Raw genomic sequence first — 21,976 nt, 5'->3', positions numbered from 1 at the left:
CTCCAATATAAGACATACATCTGCGTGTCCAGGCAGTCTGTATAAACAGTGTAGTGGAGACAGTCCACATCCATGCACATGGTGGCAGTAAACCTGCATCCTGTGACACAAACAGCAAGGTTACAACCCTTTTGGCTCCAAAATCCAACAGACTCTGAAAAAGTTAAGAGTTTCGTGGTGAAGTGTGTTGTCTCCTCTGTAAATCCGAGGCATCACTTTCAAATTGTTGTGTGTTGGGGGGGTTTGGCTGGACATTTTGGTGTTCTTTTCTTTTCTTTGCTCTCCAGGTGGTATGCAAAACTGATTTATTGTCTGTGGAGAAGGTGCTGGCAGAAGAGTCCTTCACCCTCATCAACGTGATATGCAGCACCTGTGGATGATGCTCATGTGCAACCTTAAAGACTTTCAGCTGAAGCAGATAATGAGATGGCGTTCTGCATTTAAGCCATGTGTGATTCAAGCAGAATTGCCGGGAACTCGACCTTGTGACGTTCGTTTGTGAGACGCTGAGGACCGCGCCTGGGTTTGACACATCGTGCCTGTGAAGGAGGATGGGTGAGGGACACATGTTGTCAGCACACATCAGAGGTGATTTGATTGTCTGAATAATTGTTAACAGTAATTTGGTATTTTGTTACGCAGTATATGTGAATATTGATGAGAGTTGTGCAGCTTGCTTCTCACGGCTGTGGCGTGCGGACAGATGATCCTCCACCTGTTGTGAGAGGCTGCTCATTTACATAAAGCTTAAATTCAGACCTGAATGTGTAGCTGATAGTGTGTGCCTTTGAAGGATATTAGTTGTAGCTGCTGACTTACCTCACCTTTTCTATCCTTCACAGAGTCGGTTTGTCGTGTCCACCTGGGGGGTGTTTGGCGGTGAACGTGGGTCCAGAGGCGCCGGGCTTCGATCCCTTTGGGCGCTGGAGAGCGCGCCGTCCTTCACTCCGCCAGACAGACGCGTTTTATGTTTGTACAAAGAGTATTGCACAAAAGGGGGAAAATAAATTGTTTTGTTATTGGAACCGCTTTCTGGTTATTTTAGCGCTGGGTTCAGTCAGACGCAGGTCCGCTCCTCAACCCGCGTCGACACATAACACAAATAAAAGCTTGAAGCTTCATTACTGGACATAACCACATTTGTTTCACTCTGTCAGCCATCGGGATATTTCTGTTTTGCTAAGATGTACGTCACACACCGAGAATTGCAGAGTGAGACGTTTTCTGGAAATGTACCTGTTAATTTGCTCAGAGAGAACAATAAAAACATCAGAGACCACTAATTATGAGTGCATGTGCATGTGTGCGGAGAGACTTGTAATCATGAATACTTTAATGTTGTGTTGCTAACTGAGACATTAAAAAACGTGTGACATGTCCTTTAAGGAGGAGGAAAAATGGACAGCAAGAGCTGGATTATTTAAGTGCAGAGTCAAGTGCTTGCTCACAGGGGGTCGTTTTGACCGTTGGGGTTTTTACGTAATTATTGTATGGCTTTGCCTTACAATATAAAGCGCCTTGGGGCAACTGTTTGTTGTGATTTGGCGCTATATAAATAAAATTGATTGATTGATTGACAGAGTCACCTGGTTTTAATCAGATAAATGTGAATAATCTGTGATATTATAGAAAGGAATTAATCTATATCCTATTAATCTATATCCTTTTTTTAAGCTACCATCAAAGTCAGGGCTTCTTGTTTTAATATAATGCTGTGCTGAACACTAAAACTAAACAAAACTAAAACTGTTGTATCTTTTAATTAAGTAAATTATTGTCTGTGACATTAGCATTGAGAAAATCTACATGACTCTGCTCTAACAACCGCTGTGGTGGTTTTTCTGCCACCATTGTGAATGCTTCATGAGATTCATGCTAATCAGTGTGTTGTGTGCTGCATGACTCCGGTTTATCTGACACGTGCGGTCTCACTTCCTCTCCCACATGATGCAGCTTCCTCGAAGACCATCTCTGGTTTGTTGGAGTTTGACAGTAAGACCGAAGCTGTCGAGGTCCTGACGGTTCTGAACCACTACCAGATCAGGATTCCCAGTGAGTCTGACCTCGTAGTCAACACATTCATTCATTCATTCATTCATTTTCTAAACCCACATATTCCAGTTAAGGGTTGTGGGGTCCCAGTGGTCATTGGACAAGGGGCAGGCATCACCCTGGACAGGCTTCCAGTCTATGACATGGCTGCATACACACAAATAGATTCATACTCACACAGAATGACAGGAGAACCTGTCAGATGCACACACTTCTCCTTCTTCTTCTTCTGCAGTCCATCTGAGTCAATGATGACTCCCAGGTTTGAAGTTGTTCGCGTAGGCGGGCTCTCATGTGGGCTATAAGGGCTGCTCTTGAGCTGTAGCATCAGTTGGATTTTCGTTTGAGGAGGTGGAAAAGTAGCGTCTTTCGAATTCTTCCTCGTACTCTTTTCTGGCATGTTTCTCTTTTATTGCTACAGTGGCTGGTTTGAGTTTAGACTTCCATGTATTGTGCTGCATTGCTTCTTCCTCCCATGTGTCGGGTGAGATGCCAGCATTCTTCAAGTGCCTTTTTAGTGCATCCTTAAATCAGTTTTTGCCCATCTTGACTTCTCTTCCCCTGCCTCAGCTCAAAATAAAATACTGTCTTTGGTAGTCGAGTGTCATCCATTGGAAGAACATGACCAGCCCAGTGCAGTTATGATGTAATGATGAGGGCCTCAAAACTGACAGGGTCAGCATAACGTAGAACCTCCACATCAGGAATGCGCTCTTGCCACCTGATATGCAGGATGGAACTTAGATGACGAAGTTCTGCTCTGGTCAGGGCCATGTGATGTTTCTGTGGTATAGGGTCAACAACTGGGTGGCATAGAGGAGACGGGAAGGATAGCAGCCTTGTAGACTTTCACTTTCATGCTGTGACCAATGTCATGGCAATTCCAAAGACATTTTTTAAGGGAACCAAAAGCTTTTGTAGTTGACAGTATTCCAAGTTCAACCTCAAAGTCGGCAGAATTAGTACTGGTTAAGACCCACTGACACGAGCCTGCCTTTGCTTCACGACACATCACGACCTGTGTCGTGCTGGAGAGTAAAGTCATCTTTAACGGGTGCAGACAGGACGCCAGAGGGGCGCCGATGCCTGCTATTGTGCACAGAGAATTTTGAAATGTTCAAAAAATCTTTCACGCACAAATGTCATGCTATGTGGTACAATCTAATCTCCAACACGACATGCAGCTCGTCAAGTGGAGTAAAGAGGTGAACAGAGCGAGTGGTGACATCAGCAGATCGCATAAGAGCACAGCTCATCTGAACGATTATAACGAGAAGTTAAATTTGTTACAAACATAAAAATAAATACTTTAACAGCTGCACACAAGAAGGAAAGACCATGCAGCTGTTTTATCAAGACATGACAATGTAAACAAGACAAATAATTACATTTTCAGACGGCTCAAAATGCTTTCTGCAGCTTGTTCGGCGCGTGTGTGAACGGCTCCGGCTGCAGCCTCCTTTGTGATTCTGGAAGTGATTAGAGCCGTTTTCAACAGCCAATTTGCAGAAAAAAATGATTAATCTGCCACAAAATAATTGTTTTATTTATGCAGCGTCCAGTGCAGAGCACGTGGCAGCCTGTAGAACAGAGAACGGCGTCCAGCTTTTGTGCTATTGCGTGAAGAAAAAGCATGCTCATGTATGGGCCTTTACTCTGCTGTCACTAGTTGTGACTCAGTAGTCCTGTTGAAGAACTCTGTAAGGGGTTGATAGACCAGTTATGTCTTTGATATGTTCATTTTTAGACCAAACATGTCTGCTGCATAGATGAACCGATCCAAGATGTTTTGTGTAGATCCTCAAGCTCGTTTGCAACAAGTGCAGAGTCATCAGCATAAAAGGAGCTCCCTGATGCACAAATCCTTGGTAGCGGCTCTGTGACACAGACACATGGTCCATCACTTTTTGTGTTTTTTCCTCTTGTTTGCGTGTTTCTCTGTAGTGTGAGACACAGCTGGTTCATGAAGTTAAGAATGTACACTATTTTAATATTGCACCAGCATTTTGGTGCAGACACCCCCCCCCAAGAATTAAAGGGATCACATGGAAACAGACCATTGGATAAACACTGACAGCAACAAATGACAAAAACCATGTTCTAGGTCAAGGTAAACTTTATTATGCACAAGTAGGAAATTCATGTGGTCACCATGACACACTCCTACTGAATAACATTAAAAAGATAGATACACAACATTAAAAGAAAAACAGACACAAGACAGACAAAACAATAAAAACATTAAAAAACATGACTAGCGGGTTTCCGCACTCGCTCATGGAGTAACCAGTTGCACGGAGGAGCCTCTCCCACCCTACATCTAAACATCCCTTCGAAACTCGCTAGTATGGACTTTATTCGACATACTCTATAATATGAAGAGATAAAGTTTAAACCAGGCCATAAAAGACGTATGAAGATGCCAAAATCCCAGGAGAAAAGCATGTTGACCACCAAAGCTAATTCTCAGGTGAATCAAGCTAATGCTAACAGCGCATCTGATTCGGAGATACTCAACACCATAATGGATCTGAAAGCAGAGATTCAGGAGGAGAGCAAACATAATATGGACAAACTGACAAAGGAAATCAACTGCAAGCTGGATAACATTGCTAGCAGTGTGCAAGGTGTGTCTGAGCGGATGGATGAGGCGGAGTCCAGGGTAAATCAGCTCGAGACCTGGGTAGAGGAGGTGACAGTGGCACTGAGTACATCTGGAGGAGCAGAAAAGCCTCCAGAAAAAGTTTACTGATTTGGAATCACGGTCGCGACGGAATAACATTCGCATTTTTGGAATGCCAGAGGGCGAAGAGACAAATCCCATGCCACAGTTTATCAGCACATTCTTGAAGACCCAGTGGCAAATACCCAAGGATTTTAATCTGAAAATCCAGCGTGCGCACCGTTCCCTGGTGAACAAACCCCCACCGGAGGCACCACCGAGACCTGTCGTCATTTACTTTCAGGAATATTCAACTAAAGAAATGGTCTTGAGGGAAGCATGGAAAAAGACAATTAAGGTGGGCCACAGATTAATTTATTTCGACCACGACTACCCAGCAGAGATCGTTAAGAAACGCAAAGAGTACATCGCTATAAAGAAAATACTCAAGGAGAAGAACATACGTTTCCAAATTCTGTTTACTAACATGAGGATCCACTGGGAATCTGGCACTCGCATATACAAGAATGCCTAGGATGTTTACAGCGTGTTAAGGAGGCGCGGATTCCAGATGGAGGAACCCGCCCCTGCTGAAGAAGGGACGACTGCACTGTTGCGTCCCCGAGAGCTTCTGGGCTGGCAGTTAGTGGGAAATAACAGTCTTGCAGTTTCACGGAGAGCGAAGGTTAAACTACAGGGCTTCTAGAGAGACCCGGTGAATTAAGAGTGAGGCACCTCTACCTTTATTCAACACCACCCTGGCCCCTTCTCAGTCAATAATCAGGTGGGAGAACCGGCTTTTTTCCAGTGTATTTGAAATACGTTGGACATAAGGATGGAAATGCTTATGTTTATATACACAATAGCGGTCCTTCTGGGCCCCCTCTCCTCCCAAGAAGCCTTCGCTTCGGCCCACTAACAGGGCCTTTAAAGAGGAGCGAGGTCTCCTTTTGTTTTGGAAGTCAAAATGCTGCTTTCACTCGGTTTGTTACTGTTCACTTATGTTTGTGGGGTGTCCTTTGCAATTACTTTTGTCCTAACGACTAAATGTTAAATACCTTGAAAATACTTTCTGTAAGTATAAATGGTCTGGGATGCCCAACTAAAAGAAAGAGATTACTGGAAAAATTGAAAAAAGATGAAGCACATGTGGCCTTTTTTGCAGGAAACACATTTGTCAAAAAAAAGAACATGCTAAATTCAAATGTTTTGGTTATTCAAACTTGTATTATACAACCATTGTGTAAATATTTGCTCATTTTGAAATGGATGCTTGCAACACGGTTCAAAAAAGCTGGGACAGTGGTATGTTTACCACTGTGTTACATCACCTTTCCTTCTAACAACACTCAATAAGTGTTTGGGAACTGAGGACACTAATTGTGAGTGTCATGATTGGGTATAAAAGGAATATCACCAAAAGGCTAAGCCGTTCACAAGCAAAGATGGGGTGAGGATCACCACTTTGTGAACAACTGCGTGAAAAAAATAGCCCATCAGTTTAAGAACAATGTTTCTCAACGTTCAGGTGCAAGGAATTTAGGGATTCCATCATCTACAGTCCATAATATAATCAGAAGATTCAGAGAATCGCCCATTGAAAATGTGTGGCGCATTATGAAGTGCAAAATACAACAACAGAGCCCCCCCGTCCCATTTTCCTCAGGCTTTCAGTGAGAAAAGCATGTTCAACAGGTACTGGCTTCATCCTTAAATAGGGGACACCTGATTCACACCTGTTTGTTCCACAAAATTGACAAACTCACTGACTGAATGCCACACTACTATTATTGTGAACACCCCTTTTTCTACATTTTTTACTAATAGTCCAATTTCATAGCCTTAAGAGTGTGCATATCATGAATGCTTGGTCTTGTTGGATTTGTGAGAATCTACTGAATCTACTGGTACCTTATTTCCCATGTAACAAGAAATATACTCAAAACCTGGATTAATCTTTTGGTCACATAGCACTACTATTATTCTGAACACTACTGTACCACTGTACCAGCTTTTTTGAAACATGTTGCAGGCATCCATTTTAAAATAAGCAAATATTTGCACAAAAACAAAGTTTATCAGTTTGAACATTAAATATCTTGTCTTTGTGGTGTATTCAATTGAATATAGGTTGAAGAGGATTTGCAAATCAATGTATTCTGTTTTTATTTACATTTTACACAACATCCCAACTTCACTGGAATTGGGGTTGTAGTTCCTGCAGCAATAGCAGGCAGAGAGGCATAGCAACTCTAATTTCTAACTCAGTAAATTTTGAGCTGCTCGCTGAGCTCGGAGATAAGGAGGGTGGATATACAATAGTTAAAGGAAAGATAGATAACACTCTGACTACATTAGTAAATGTGTATGTTCCTCCAGAATCTGACAGGAATTTCCTTAAGTCTCTTTTTGATACTATAATAACAATGAGCGAAGGGATCCTAATTTGTGGTGGAGATTGGAATACAATTCTAAATTTTTCTATGGACACTACGAGTTGCAAGAGACAAAAGTCCTATAGATCCAAGGATCTTAATATATTAAAAGAAACTAAGTATACCAAATAAAGAGTCCACTATAGAGGAGATAAAAAAGGAAATTACAGATTGCATAGGAGTCAATGATAATGGGCAGGTTAGACGTCCCATGGTTTGGGATATTGTCAAAGCAGTAATGAGGGTAAGCTGATCTCAAGAACTGCATATTTAAAGAAGACTAAAAGGGCAACACACGATCACTTAGAAAAAGATCTTAGAAACCTGGAATTGCAATTTCAACAAAACAATGGGGACCAACACTTAATCAATGAAATAAAGATAACTAAGAACAAAATTAAAATTTATATGGAGGAGCAGCTGGAAAGGAAATTGAGATTTTGCAAGCAAACCTTCAGGCTCAAAAGCAACGAAAATGGTAGAGAGACACCTCCGGAAACAAGAGCTAAAACATGCCATCCTCAAAATTAGAGACTCCTCAACAGGTAAATTGTCCTATGATCCAGTACAAATTCACACAATCTTCAGAGAATACTATAAATCACTATTTGAGCCCAACACAAATAAAAGGGAGCAGAATTAGTCAATACCTCTCATCTTTAGACCTACCATCCATAGGGTTAATACAGAATAAAGCTTTAGCCACACCCATAACGAGAAAATAATTGGATAGTGCAATTAATAATTTAAGAAATAACAAGTGCCCTGGTAGTGATGGATTTTCAAGTGAGTGGTACAAACTGTTTAAAGAGGAACTTGCCCCGCCTCTGCTTAATCTTTCAATTGGACTCTTGATAGTACTGAAATGCCACCATCTTGGCGAGAGGCACCCATATCAGTCATACCTAAAGAGGGTAAAAATAAAGAGTTTTGTGAATCTTATTGCCCGATCTCTATTCTAAACGGAGACTACAAACTATTTACATCAATAATTTCCAAAAGATTAGAAAACCACTAGGTAGAATTAATACATGAAGACCAGACCAGATTTATAAAGGGCCAGCAAACTCATGACAGCATTCGACGAACACTACATATTATAGAGGAAGCAAACAATCAGAAACTTAGCGCAGTACGTCCAAGCTTTGACGCAGAAATATCTTTTGACGATGTCCGTTGGTCCTTTTTATTCAAAGTATTGGAACGTTTGGGATTTAATAGAAAATTTATTGCTTTTATACAGTCATTATACAGTAATCCAGTGGCCAAGATAAAAATAAATGGACAGTAGTGGTTCGAACCACTAATTTTCAAATGTACAGAGGTACGTGTAAGGGATGTGGACTTAGCCCCGCCCTTTTTGCCTTGTTCATACAACCCCTGGCTCAGGCAATAAGGCAAAATGCAGAACTAAAGGGAATCACCATATGGAACAGTGAACATGTAATAGCCCTTTTTGCAGACGATAATATTGCTTATCTTCAGAACCCAGAAGAATCTTTCCCTAAACTCATGACAATATTGAAAGAATTTGGGCACCTTTCTGGTTATCAGAGAAATACAACAAAAACACAAATTCTAACACTTAACTACTCCCCAAGAAACTTTATAAAATAAAACTATAAACTCAAATGGGATGCAAAAAAGCTGAAGTGTCTAGGCATCTACATCTCTCAGGACTTCAATAGCCGCTTCACCTTAAATTTTGACAAACTTTCACACTCAGTTCAACAGGACGTAATTCGCTGGACCTCACTGACCCTTGATTTTAGTTCAAGGATAGAAATTGTGAAGATGAATCTGCTGCCCAGATTTCTATACCTTTTTATGTCACTACCACTTAGAATTCCTGATTCACAGTTTAATTTTTGGTATAAATTAATATCATGATTTATTTGGGCAGAAGCTAGGCCAAGGATAAAATTTGAAATGCTCCAAATCGATATGAATCATGGGGGCCTTGCTCTCCCCAACCTGAAGTACTATTTTGCAGCCCATTTGAGATACATAGTTGGTTGGTACTCTCTTGAAGTTGATGCTCAGTGGAAACAAATTGAGTCAGGGATGGGAGACTCCCCACCCCAATCACAGCTAGGAGAAAAAATAAAGATTAGTAATCAAGGAAATTGTATTGTAAAAAACACATTTTTGATTTGGCATGATGTTGTCCAAAAATACAATTTGGCAAAGGAAATAAAAATTTTGACATGACCTCCTTTCTCTCAACGGTTCCCACCTCATAGGTTGGACCCACAGTTTTTGGGCTGGATTGAAAAGGGTATAACAGCCTTGTGTTTGTTTGTGGAGGGAGGCACCTTTAAGTCATTTGAAAAATTGAAAACTGAATTTAATTTGGAAAATAAGGACTTGTTTAGGTGTTTACAAGTGCATAATTTTTGTGACAAAGAAATGAGTAAAGGTGCATCCTGTCCCACTATAGATCTTGTGAGTTTTTTCAGCTTACAAATGTCTACCCCCCAAAACAGTGTCTAAGCTTTATAGAGGCTTACAAGCTGAAATGGAAACAATACATCATATGTAAAATCTAAATGGGAAAAGGAGCTGAAGAGTGCATTGTCAGAGAGTGATTGGCTTACAATGCACAACACACAACAAACATCAACTAGCTCTAAAAGATGGAGGGAATTTGGGTGGAAAAGTCTGGTACTTTTTTTATTACTCCTCATACAATAAGCAAATTCCAGGGGCCTCACCAGTGTTGGAGACACTGTGGTCACTCAAATGCCAATCACTCTCATATCTTTTGGACATGTACAGAACTAAAACTACTCTGGGAAAGTGTGTTTGAAATGATGGACTGTATTATGGCCCATGTTATCCCTAAGGACCCAGAGATCTTCTTCCTGGGTCTGATACCCACAGAGACAGTTCTTAAAGAAGACAAGTACATCCTTAAAATCCTCATAATCACATCAAAGAAAACAATGACAAGGAACTGCCCCCCCCCCCCCACCCCCCCACAGATCGAACGGTGGCTAAACATAATAGAGGACATTTATCTGATGGAGCAATTAACTTTTAGTCTTCGATTTAGAGGTCATATCTTTGTAAAACGTTGGTCTAAATGGCATAAATATAAGTAAAGCTTGAAAGATGACCTGTCAAATAATATAATTTACTGTAGAATTATAAATGTAATGGAACAGCACCCCACACAGTTGTTGTTGTTTGATTCCTTTGAATTGTTGACAGAAATGAAATGTACAAATAAACAGTTTAAAAAAACAACAAAAAAAAAAAACAAAACAAAAAAACAAATGTTGAACACATGAATACCAGTGTCACCTTTGACCTATGACAGCCCATTAACCCAGGGTCAGCACAGACAAATGGCTCGACCCGGCACAGTCCCCCTCAAAACAGCTTTGAAAACGCAAAGGTGGACTTTTATCTGATACAAGGAGGAAATGACTGTGAAATTTTCACTGCTCAGACTTTTTGTTTCCGTGTTTGTGTTTCCGCTCTGAGTTTCATTAATCGTGTTTTCTTTTAGATGGGTCCAACCCGTACACCCTGAAACTCTGTTTCTCCACCTCCTCTCATCTGTGAAGACGTCTGCAGGACCAGGAGACACACAAAGTCTGTCCAGACGAGGACAAAACCTGAAACCATGTCGGACTTCACAAGAACCATCTTACTGTTTGCTTTCATCAGCTGTGTGTGTGTGTGTGTGTGTGTGTGTGTGTGTGTGTGTGTGTGTGTGTGTGTGTGTGTGTGTGTGTGTGTGTGTGTGTGTGTGTGTGTGTGTGTGTGTGTGTACATCAATTGATGGCTGGATGGTATCTATGCTGTAGTTTGTGCTCTTGTCCTTCACTGTATTTCTTTTTGATGTGATGAGGAAAGCCGATCGGTGATCAAACAAACGCCACCTGTGTGTGCACGTGTCAGACGTGTGGACAACTCAAAGCCCCGTCCACATGGAGATGGAACTTTCCCTATACCATCTTTTTGTTTGTTGTTTTCAAAACACGGCACCATTTCAAGAAATATCTTTGTACACACAAAAGCATTTAAAACATTGTAGCATACAGTAGTGTTCAGAATAATAGTAGTGCTATGTGACTAAAAAGATGAATCCAGGTTTTGAGTATATTTCTTATTGTTACATGGGAAACAAGGTACCAGTAGATTCAGTAGATTCTCACAAATCTAACAAGACCAAGCATTCATGATATGCACACTCTTAAGGCTATGAAATTGGGCTATTAGTAAAAAAAAGTAGAAAAGGGGGTGTTCACAATAATAGTAGTGTGGCATTCAGTCAGAGTTCATCAGTTTTGTGGAACAAACAAGTGTGAATCAGGTGTCTCCTATTTAAGGATGCAGCCAGCACCTGTTGAACATGCTTTTCTCTTTGAAAGCCTGAGGAAAATGGGACGTTCAAGACATTGTTCAGAAGAACAGCGTAGTTTGATTAAAAAGTTGATTGGAGAGGGGAAAACTTATACACAGGTGCAAAAAATTCTAGGCTGTTCATCTACAATGATCTCCAATGCTTTAAAAAGGACAAAAAAAACAGAGACACGTGGAAGAAAATGGAAAACAACCATCAAAATGGATAGAAGAATAACCAGAATGGCAAAGGCTCACCCACTGATCAGCTCCAGGATGATCAAAGACAGTCTGGAGTTACCTGTAAGTGCTGTGACAGTTAGAAGACGCCTGTGTGAAGTTAATTTATTTGCAAGAATCCCCCGCAAAGTCCCTCTGTTAAATAAAAGACGTTAAAAAAAGACGTGCAGAAGACGTTACAATTTGCCAAAGAACACATCAACTGGCCTAAAGAGAAATGGAGGAATATTTTGTGGACTGAGGAGAGTAAAATTGTTCTTTTTGGGTCCAAGGGCCGCAGACAGTTTGTGAGACGACCCCCAAACTCTGAATTCAAGCTACAGTTCACAGTGAAGACAGTGAAGCATGGTGGTGCAAGCATCATGATATGGGCATGTTTCTCCTAATATGGTGTTGGGCCTATATATCACATACCAGGTATCATGGATCAGTTTGGATATGTCAAAATACTTGAAGAGGTCATGTTGCCTTATGCTGAAGAGAACATGCCCTTGAAATGGGTGTTTCAACAAGACAATGACCCCAAGCACACTAGTAAACCAGCAAAATCTTGGTTCCAAACCAACAAAATTAATGCCTCACAGATGTGAAGAAATCATGAAAAACTGTGGTTATACAACTAAATACTAGTTTAGTGATTCACAGGATTGCTAAAAAAGCAAAAGTTTTGAGTTTGTAGCGTCAACAGCAGATACTACTATTATTGTGAACACCCCCTTTTCTACTTTTTTTTTTACTAATAGCCCAATTTCATAGCCTTAAGAGTGTGCATATCATGAATGCTTGATCTTGTTGGATTTGTGAGAATCTACTGGTACCTTGTTTCCCATGTAACAATAAGAAATATACTCAAAACCTGGATTAATCTTTTTGGTCAATCAATCAATCAATTTTTTTATATAGCGCCAAATCACAACAAACAGTTGCCCCAAGGCGCTTTATATTGTAAGGCAAAGCCATACAATAATTATGTAAAACCCCAACGGTCAAAACGACCCCCTGTGAGCAAGCACTTGGCTACAGTGGGAAGGAAAAACTCCCTTTTAACAGGAAGAAACCTCCAGCAGAACCAGGCTCAGGGAGGGGCAGTCTTCTGCTGGGACTGGTTGGGGCTGAGGGAGAGAACCAGGAAAAAGACATGCTGTGGAGGGGAGCAGAGATCGATCACTAATGATTAAATGCAGAGTGGTGCATACAGAGCAAAAAGAGAAAGAAACAGTGCATCATGGGAACCCCCCAGCAGTCTACGTCTATAGCAGCATAACTAAGGGATGGTTCAGGGTCACCTGATCCAGCCCTAACTATAAGCTTTAGCAAAAAGGAAAGTTTTAAGCCTAATCTTAAAAGTAGAGAGGGTGTCTGTCTCCCTGATCTGAATTGGGAGCTGGTTCCACAGGAGAGGAGCCTGAAAGCTGAAGGCTCTGCCTCCCATTCTACTCTTACAAACCCTAGGAACTACAAGTAAGCCCGCAGTCTGAGAGCGAAGCGCTCTATTGGGGTGATATGGTACTACGAGGTCCCTAAGATAAGATGGGACCTGATTATTCAAAACCTTATAAGTAAGAAGAAGAATTTTAAATTCTATTCTAGAATTAACAGGAAGCCAATGAAGAGAGGCCAATATGGGTGAGATATGCTCTCTCCTTCTAGTCCCCGTCAGTACTCTAGCTGCAGCATTTTGAATTAACTGAAGGCTTTTTAGGGAACTTTTAGGACAACCTGATAATAATGAATTACAATAGTCCAGCCTAGAGGAAATAAATGCATGAATTAGTTTTTCAGCATCACTCTGAGACAAGACCTTTCTGATTTTAGAGATATTGCGTAAATGCAAAAAAGCAGTCCTACATATTTGTTTAATATGCGCTTTGAATGACATATCCTGATCAAAAATGACTCCAAGATTTCTCACAGTATTACTAGAGGTCAGGGTAATGCCATCCAGAGTAAGGATCTGGTTAGACACCATGTTTCTAAGATTTGTGGGGCCAAGTACAATAACTTCAGTTTTATCTGAGTTTAAAAGCAGGAAATTAGAGGTCATCCATGTCTTTATGTCTGTAAGACAATCCTGCAGTTTAGCTAATTGGTGTGTGTCCTCTGGCTTCATGGATAGATAAAGCTGGGTATCATCTGCGTAACAATGAAAATTTAAGCAATACCGTCTAATAATACTGCCTAAGGGAAGCATGTATAAAGTGAATAAAATTGGTCCTAGCACAGAACCTTGTGGAACTCCATAATTAACTTTAGTCTGTGAAGAAGATTCCCCATTTACATGAACAAATTGTAATCTATTAGACAAATATGATTCAAACCACCGCAGCGCAGTGCCTTTAATACCTATGGCATGCTCTAATCTCTGTAATAAAATTTTATGGTCAACAGTATCAAAAGCAGCACTGAGGTCTAACAGAACAAGCACAGAGATGAGTCCACTGTCCGAGGCCATAAGAAGATCATTTGTAACCTTCACTAATGCTGTTTCTGTACTATGATGAATTCTAAAACCTGACTGAAACTCTTCAAATAGACCATTCCTCTGCAGATGATCAGTTAGCTGTTTTACAACTACCCTTTCAAGAATTTTTGAGAGAAAAGGAAGGTTGGAGATTGGCCTATAATTAGCTAAGATAGCTGGGTCAAGTGATGGCTTTTTAAGTAATGGTTTAATTACTGCCACCTTAAAAGCCTGTGGTACATAGCCAACTAACAAAGATAGATTGATCATATTTAAGATCGAAGCATTAAATAATGGTAGGGCTTCCTTGAGCAGCCTGGTAGGAATGGGGTCTAATAAACATGTTGATGGTTTGGATGAAGTAACTAATGAAAATAACTCAGAACAATCGGAGAGAAAGAGTCTAACCAAATACCGGCATCACTGAAAGCAGCCAAAGATAACGATACGTCTTTGGGATGGTTATGAGTAATTTTTTCTCTAATAGTTAAAATTTTGTTAGCAAAGAAAGTCATGAAGTCATTACTAGTTAAAGTTAATGGAATACTCAGCTCAATAGAGCTCTGACTCTTTGTCAGCCTGGCTACAGTGCTGAAAAGAAACCTGGGGTTCTTATTTTCTTCAATTAGTGATGAGTAGAAAGATGTCCTAGCTTTACGGAGGGCTTTTTTATAGAGCAACAGACTCTTTTTCCAGGCTAAGTGAAGATCTTCTAAATTAGTGAGACGCCATTTCCTCTCCAACTTACGGGTTATCTGCTTTAAGCTACGAGTTTGTGAGTTATACCACGGAGTCAGACACTTCTGATTTAAAGCTCTCTTTTTCAGAGGAGCTACAGCATCCAAAGTTGTCTTCAATGAGGATGTAAAACTATTGACGAGATACTCTATCTCCCTTACAGAGTTTAGGTAGCTACTCTGCACTGTGTTGGTATATGGCATTAGAGAACATAAAGAAGGAATCATATCCTTAAACCTAGTTACAGCGCTTTCTGAAAGACTTCTAGTGTAATGAAACTTATTCCCCACTGCTGGGTAGTCCATCAGAGTAAATGTAAATGTTATTAAGAAATGATCAGACAGAAGGGAGTTTTCAGGGAATACTGTTAAGTCTTCTATTTCCACACCATAAGTCACAACAAGATCTAAGATATGATTAAAGTGGTGGGTGGACTCATTTACTTTTTGAGCAAAGCCAATAGAGTCTAATAATAGACATAGGTCACATAGCACTACTATTATTCTGAACACTACTGTACAGCATGACCCCGATTTACTAAAATCCCAGACAACAAGTACTAAGATGAGCATTTTAAAATTTTGCTGGTTGGGTTCTTGAACGTTTTGAGTGATTTACTCAGAATTAAAGCATAAATAACAGCAGATGGTGACATGACGTAGACAGCAGTGTGCGTTAATGACCGGAAGCACAAAATGAAAGTCAGACGTACACGTACGTGCATTTTTTTAAACCAGACACTACGTCTATATGATATATTTGCATGCTATCTGTACAGTTAAGTTAGCAGCACCATGTCAGCAAAAATGTCTTTTATGATTTTGTTTGTCCCTATAGATAACATTAGCCTGGCTCTGCGGTGGGGTAGGCTCAGTAGTTGACTCAAATTTCCAGCGTAATGTAACTTCATGAAAACACCTTTTTCTGGAAGTAGGAATTTTTTTTATGTCGGGTCTTTCCGGCTGTCTGAGGGTTCTGAATGCAGCACAAGTCCACGGTTCACCACGGTGCACGAGGACGTATATTTGCACAGCCAGTAGAAACGAGGCATCCGCCCAAAACACAGAAGGCAGCAAAGTGCAGAAATGTGTGTCAGAGGAACGTCAGAGAGTTCCTGATCCTTTACACACGGCGCTTTACAAAAGAAAAATCCTTACAAATACACGCTGGTGTTCCAACGTTTTAAATATTTGATGTTCTGCTGTGAATTAAAACCACAACTTATCTGTTGTTGTGCTTCAGATAAGATAATTTCTTGATTAACATGATAATAATAAACCTTGGACATTTATTTTTTAGAGAAAATGGCATGAAAAGTAATGTGTACATTTTTAAGTCTGATAGATTCATTCATTCATATCTGCATTTCATCTGGGAAAAAAACATTCTACAGATACATCATATGTGTACAAAAACATCATACGTACAGTAATGTCGCCTTCTGGAAGGACCTTGAGAATTAAATATTGTGTAAAATGTCTCATGATATTTTTATTTAAGGAAAAAATATTTTCACCTATTTTGAATGTAAAGATATAACTTAAACTTAACATTCTTTATCTTGTTGGGGAAGTTTCAAATCCATAAATCCAAATGTCCCCATACAAGCCTGTGCTTTAAATGGTTTCAAGTTGATTGATTATTTTGAGTCTCTCAAACTTGTAACAAATAAAAAAATAAAAATCTTCGGAAGTATGTCACTTTAATTTAGATGGTAGATTTTCTGTAAAAGTTTATTTTCCTTCGCTTTATTTCATGGTGTCTTGTTAAAAAGTTAATTGACACTGTGTTTTGTTGTTATATTTTGTATTTTGAACTGATTTGTCTCGTTGTATATACTATGTTCAAGCAAATAAAATAAAAAAAGGAAAATCCTGCCCACTTTTATTAGACTCACTGCTGGGAGGGCGGAGACTACAGGAAGGGGCGGAGCATCCAGGTAAACACCAGTGGTTGTACTTGTCCACAACAACACACACCTCATCTTGAACCAAACCAGACCACAGAGAGGTTCTGGTTCAGAGATTATACATGAACTCTGTGGTTCCTGCCATTGATCTCTGGGCTCTGTGGTTCCTGTGATTGACCTCAGTGCTCTGTGGTTCCTGCCATTGATCTCTGAGCTCTGTGGTTCCTGGGATGAATCTCTGGGCTCTGTGGTTCCTGTGATTGACCTTTGAGCTCTGTGGTTCCTGGGATAAACCTCTGGGCTCTGTGGTTCCTGTCATTGATCGCTGGGCTCTGTGGTTCCTGTCATTGAACTCTGGGCTCTGTGGTTCCTGTCATTGAACTCTGGGCTCTGTGGTTCCTCTCATTGATCTCTGGGCTCTGTGGTTCCTGTCATTGAACTCTGGGCTCTGTGGTTCCTGTCATTGAACTCTGAGCTCTGTGGTTCCTGCCATTGAACTCTGGGCTCTGTGGTTCCTGTTATTGAACTCTGAGCTCTGGTTCCTCTCATTGAACTCTGGGCTCTGTGGTTCCTGTCACTGAACTCTGAGCTCTGTGGTTCCTGTGATTGACCTCTGAGCTCTGTGGTTCCTGTCATTGAACTCTGAGCTCTGTGGTTCCTGTCATTGAACTCTGGGCTCTGTGGTTCCTGTCACTGAACTCTGGGCTCTGTGGTTCCTGCCATTGATCTCTGGGCTCTGTGGTTCCTGTGATTGACCTCTGGGCTCTGTGGTTCCTGTAATTGACCTTAGAGCTCTGCGGTTCCTATCATTGGCATCGGAGCTTGTGTGGTTCCTGTGATTGACCTCTGGGCTCTGTGGTTCCTGTTATTGAACTCTGAGCTCTGTGGTTCCTCTCATTGAACTCTGGGCTCTGTGGTTCCTCTCACTGAACTCTGAGCTCTGTGGTTCCTGTGATTGACCTCTGAGCTCTGTGGTTCCTGTCATTGAACTCTGAGCTCTGTGGTTCCTGTCATTGAACTCTGGGCTCTGTGGTTCCTGTCACTGAACTCTGGGCTCTGTGGTTCCTGCCATTGATCTCTGGGCTCTGTGGTTCCTGTGATTGACCTCTGGGCTCTGTGGTTCCTGTAATTGAACTCTGGGCTCTGTGGTTCCTGCCATTGAACTCTGAGCTCTGTGGTTCCTGTCATTGAACTCTGAGCTCTGTGGTTCCTGCCATTGAACTCTGGGCTCTGTGGTTCCTGTCACTGAACTCTGAGCTCTGTGGTTCCTGTCATTGACCTCTGAGCTCTGTGGTTCCTGTCATTGAACTCTGAGCTCTGTGGTTCCTGTCATTGAACTCTGGGCTCTGTGGTTCCTGTCACTGAACTCTGGGCTCTGTGGTTCCTGCCATTGATCTCTGGGCTCTGTGGTTCCTGTGATTGACCTCTGGGCTCTGTGGTTCCTGTAATTGACCTTAGAGCTCTGCGGTTCCTATCATTGGCATCGGAGCTTGTGTGGTTCCTGTGATTGACCTCTGGGCTCTGTGGTTCCTGTTATTGAACTCTGGGCTCTGTGGTTCCTGTCATTGAACTCTGGGCTCTGTGGTTCCTGTCATTGAACTCTGAGCTCTGTGGTTCCTGCCATTGAACTCTGGGCTCTGTGGTTCCTGTTATTGAACTCTGAGCTCTGGTTCCTCTCATTGAACTCTGGGCTCTGTGGTTCCTGTCACTGAACTCTGAGCTCTGTGGTTCCTGTGATTGACCTCTGAGCTCTGTGGTTCCTGTCATTGAACTCTGAGCTCTGTGGTTCCTGTCATTGAACTCTGGGCTCTGTGGTTCCTGTCACTGAACTCTGGGCTCTGTGGTTCCTGCCATTGATCTCTGGGCTCTGTGGTTCCTGTGATTGACCTCTGGGCTCTGTGGTTCCTGTAATTGACCTTAGAGCTCTGCGGTTCCTATCATTGGCATCGGAGCTTGTGTGGTTCCTGTGATTGACCTCTGGGCTCTGTGGTTCCTGTTATTGAACTCTGAGCTCTGTGGTTCCTCTCATTGAACTCTGGGCTCTGTGGTTCCTCTCACTGAACTCTGAGCTCTGTGGTTCCTGTGATTGACCTCTGAGCTCTGTGGTTCCTGTCATTGAACTCTGAGCTCTGTGGTTCCTGTCATTGAACTCTGGGCTCTGTGGTTCCTGTCACTGAACTCTGGGCTCTGTGGTTCCTGCCATTGATCTCTGGGCTCTGTGGTTCCTGTGATTGACCTCTGGGCTCTGTGGTTCCTGTAATTGAACTCTGGGCTCTGTGGTTCCTGCCATTGAACTCTGAGCTCTGTGGTTCCTGTCATTGAACTCTGAGCTCTGTGGTTCCTGCCATTGAACTCTGGGCTCTGTGGTTCCTGTCACTGAACTCTGAGCTCTGTGGTTCCTGTGATTGAGCTCTGTGGTTCCTGTCATTGAACTCTGAGCTCTGTGGTTCCTGTCATTGAACTCTGGGCTCTGTGGTTCCTGTCACTGAACTCTGGGCTCTGTGGTTCCTGCCATTGATCTCTGGGCTCTGTGGTTCCTGTGATTGACCTCTGGGCTCTGTGGTTCCTGTAATTGACCTTAGAGCTCTGCGGTTCCTATCATTGGCATCGGAGCTTGTGTGGTTCCTGTGATTGACCTCTGGGCTCTGTGGTTCCTGTTATTGAACTCTGGGCTCTGTGGTTCCTGTCATTGAACTCTGGGCTCTGTGGTTCCTGTCATTGAACTCTGAGCTCTGTGGTTCCTGCCATTGAACTCTGGGCTCTGTGGTTCCTGTTATTGAACTCTGAGCTCTGGTTCCTCTCATTGAACTCTGGGCTCTGTGGTTCCTGTCACTGAACTCTGAGCTCTGTGGTTCCTGTGATTGACCTCTGAGCTCTGTGGTTCCTGTCATTGAACTCTGAGCTCTGTGGTTCCTGTCATTGAACTCTGGGCTCTGTGGTTCCTGCCATTGATCTCTGGGCTCTGTGGTTCCTGTGATTGACCTCTGGGCTCTGTGGTTCCTGTCATTGAACTCTGGGCTCTGTGGTTCCTGTCATTGAACTCTGAGCTCTGTGGTTCCTGCCATTGAACTCTGGGCTCTGTGGTTCCTGTTATTGAACTCTGAGCTCTGGTTCCTCTCATTGAACTCTGGGCTCTGTGGTTCCTGTCACTGAACTCTGAGCTCTGTGGTTCCTGTGATTGACCTCTGAGCTCTGTGGTTCCTGTCATTGAACTCTGAGCTCTGTGGTTCCTGTCATTGAACTCTGGGCTCTGTGGTTCCTGTCACTGAACTCTGGGCTCTGTGGTTCCTGCCATTGATCTCTGGGCTCTGTGGTTCCTGTGATTGACCTCTGGGCTCTGTGGTTCCTGTAATTGACCTTAGAGCTCTGCGGTTCCTATCATTGGCATCGGAGCTTGTGTGGTTCCTGTGATTGACCTCTGGGCTCTGTGGTTCCTGTTATTGAACTCTGAGCTCTGTGGTTCCTCTCATTGAACTCTGGGCTCTGTGGTTCCTCTCACTGAACTCTGAGCTCTGTGGTTCCTGTGATTGACCTCTGAGCTCTGTGGTTCCTGTCATTGAACTCTGAGCTCTGTGGTTCCTGTCATTGAACTCTGGGCTCTGTGGTTCCTGTCACTGAACTCTGGGCTCTGTGGTTCCTGCCATTGATCTCTGGGCTCTGTGGTTCCTGTGATTGACCTCTGGGCTCTGTGGTTCCTGTAATTGAACTCTGGGCTCTGTGGTTCCTGCCATTGAACTCTGAGCTCTGTGGTTCCTGTCATTGAACTCTGAGCTCTGTGGTTCCTGCCATTGAACTCTGGGCTCTGTGGTTCCTGTCACTGAACTCTGAGCTCTGTGGTTCCTGTGATTGACCTCTGAGCTCTGTGGTTCCTGTCATTGAACTCTGAGCTCTGTGGTTCCTGTCATTGAACTCTGGGCTCTGTGGTTCCTGTCACTGAACTCTGGGCTCTGTGGTTCCTGCCATTGATCTCTGGGCTCTGTGGTTCCTGTGATTGACCTCTGGGCTCTGTGGTTCCTGTAATTGACCTTAGAGCTCTGCGGTTCCTATCATTGGCATCGGAGCTTGTGTGGTTCCTGTGATTGACCTCTGGGCTCTGTGGTTCCTGTTATTGAACTCTGGGCTCTGTGGTTCCTGTCATTGAACTCTGGGCTCTGTGGTTCCTGTCATTGAACTCTGAGCTCTGTGGTTCCTGCCATTGAACTCTGGGCTCTGTGGTTCCTGTCATTGAACTCTGGGCTCTGTGGTTCCTGTCATTGAACTCTGAGCTCTGTGGTTCCTGCCATTGATCTCTGGGCTCTGTGGTTCCTGTGATTGACCTCTGGGCTCTGTGGTTCCTGTAATTGACCTTAGAGCTCTGCGGTTCCTATCATTGGCATCGGAGCTTGTGTGGTTCCTGTGATTGACCTCTGGGCTCTGTGGTTCCTGTTATTGAACTCTGGGCTCTGTGGTTCCTGTCATTGAACTCTGGGCTCTGTGGTTCCTGTCATTGAACTCTGAGCTCTGTGGTTCCTGCCATTGAACTCTGGGCTCTGTGGTTCCTGTTATTGAACTCTGAGCTCTGGTTCCTCTCATTGAACTCTGGGCTCTGTGGTTCCTGTCACTGAACTCTGAGCTCTGTGGTTCCTGTGATTGACCTCTGAGCTCTGTGGTTCCTGTCATTGAACTCTGAGCTCTGTGGTTCCTGTCACTGAACTCTGGGCTCTGTGGTTCCTGCCATTGATCTCTGGGCTCTGTGGTTCCTGTGATTGACCTCTGGGCTCTGTGGTTCCTGTAATTGACCTTAGAGCTCTGCGGTTCCTATCATTGGCATCGGAGCTTGTGTGGTTCCTGTGATTGACCTCTGAGCTCAGTGGTTCCTGTGATTGACCTCAGGGCTCTGTGGTTCCTGTCATTGATCTCTGATTGCTGCAGTTTTGACGTCACGTGATGTTGATGTACTTTGACAAATAAACATTCCTACAAATGAAATTCCTCTTCATACAAACATCATATAAAACAATATAAAACGCATTGATGAATACAGATACACTCAGTTTTTTGGAATTCTACGTTTTCTTTTTAACGTCACTTTTTATTTCTAACTGAAACTGGCATTTGGCCACTAGGTGTCGCTGTAGAGAGGTAAA

General features: G+C 42.6%; 1 protein-coding gene across 1 annotated transcript in view; it reads left to right on the top strand.

Moving 5' to 3' along the window:
• The window catches only part of LOC117523216 (heterogeneous nuclear ribonucleoprotein L-like), a 203,418-nt gene extending 192,654 nt beyond the window's left edge, over nt 1-10,764 (top strand). The window contains exons 13-14 of the mRNA XM_034184670.1: nt 1,954-2,052; nt 10,664-10,764. Coding sequence (XP_034040561.1) covers nt 1,954-2,052; nt 10,664-10,719 — 155 coding nt within the window. The 3' untranslated portion in view covers nt 10,720-10,764. The remainder of the gene's footprint in view (nt 1-1,953; nt 2,053-10,663) is intronic.
• Nucleotides 10,765-21,976: the final 11,212 nt, after the last annotated feature.

This window comes from Thalassophryne amazonica, chromosome 13 (genome assembly GCF_902500255.1).
Source record: "Thalassophryne amazonica chromosome 13, fThaAma1.1, whole genome shotgun sequence".
Classification (NCBI taxonomy): domain Eukaryota; kingdom Metazoa; phylum Chordata; class Actinopteri; order Batrachoidiformes; family Batrachoididae; genus Thalassophryne; species Thalassophryne amazonica.
The sequence above is the reverse complement of the archived record's forward strand: the minus strand, read 5'-3'. Positions and strand labels throughout refer to the sequence as shown.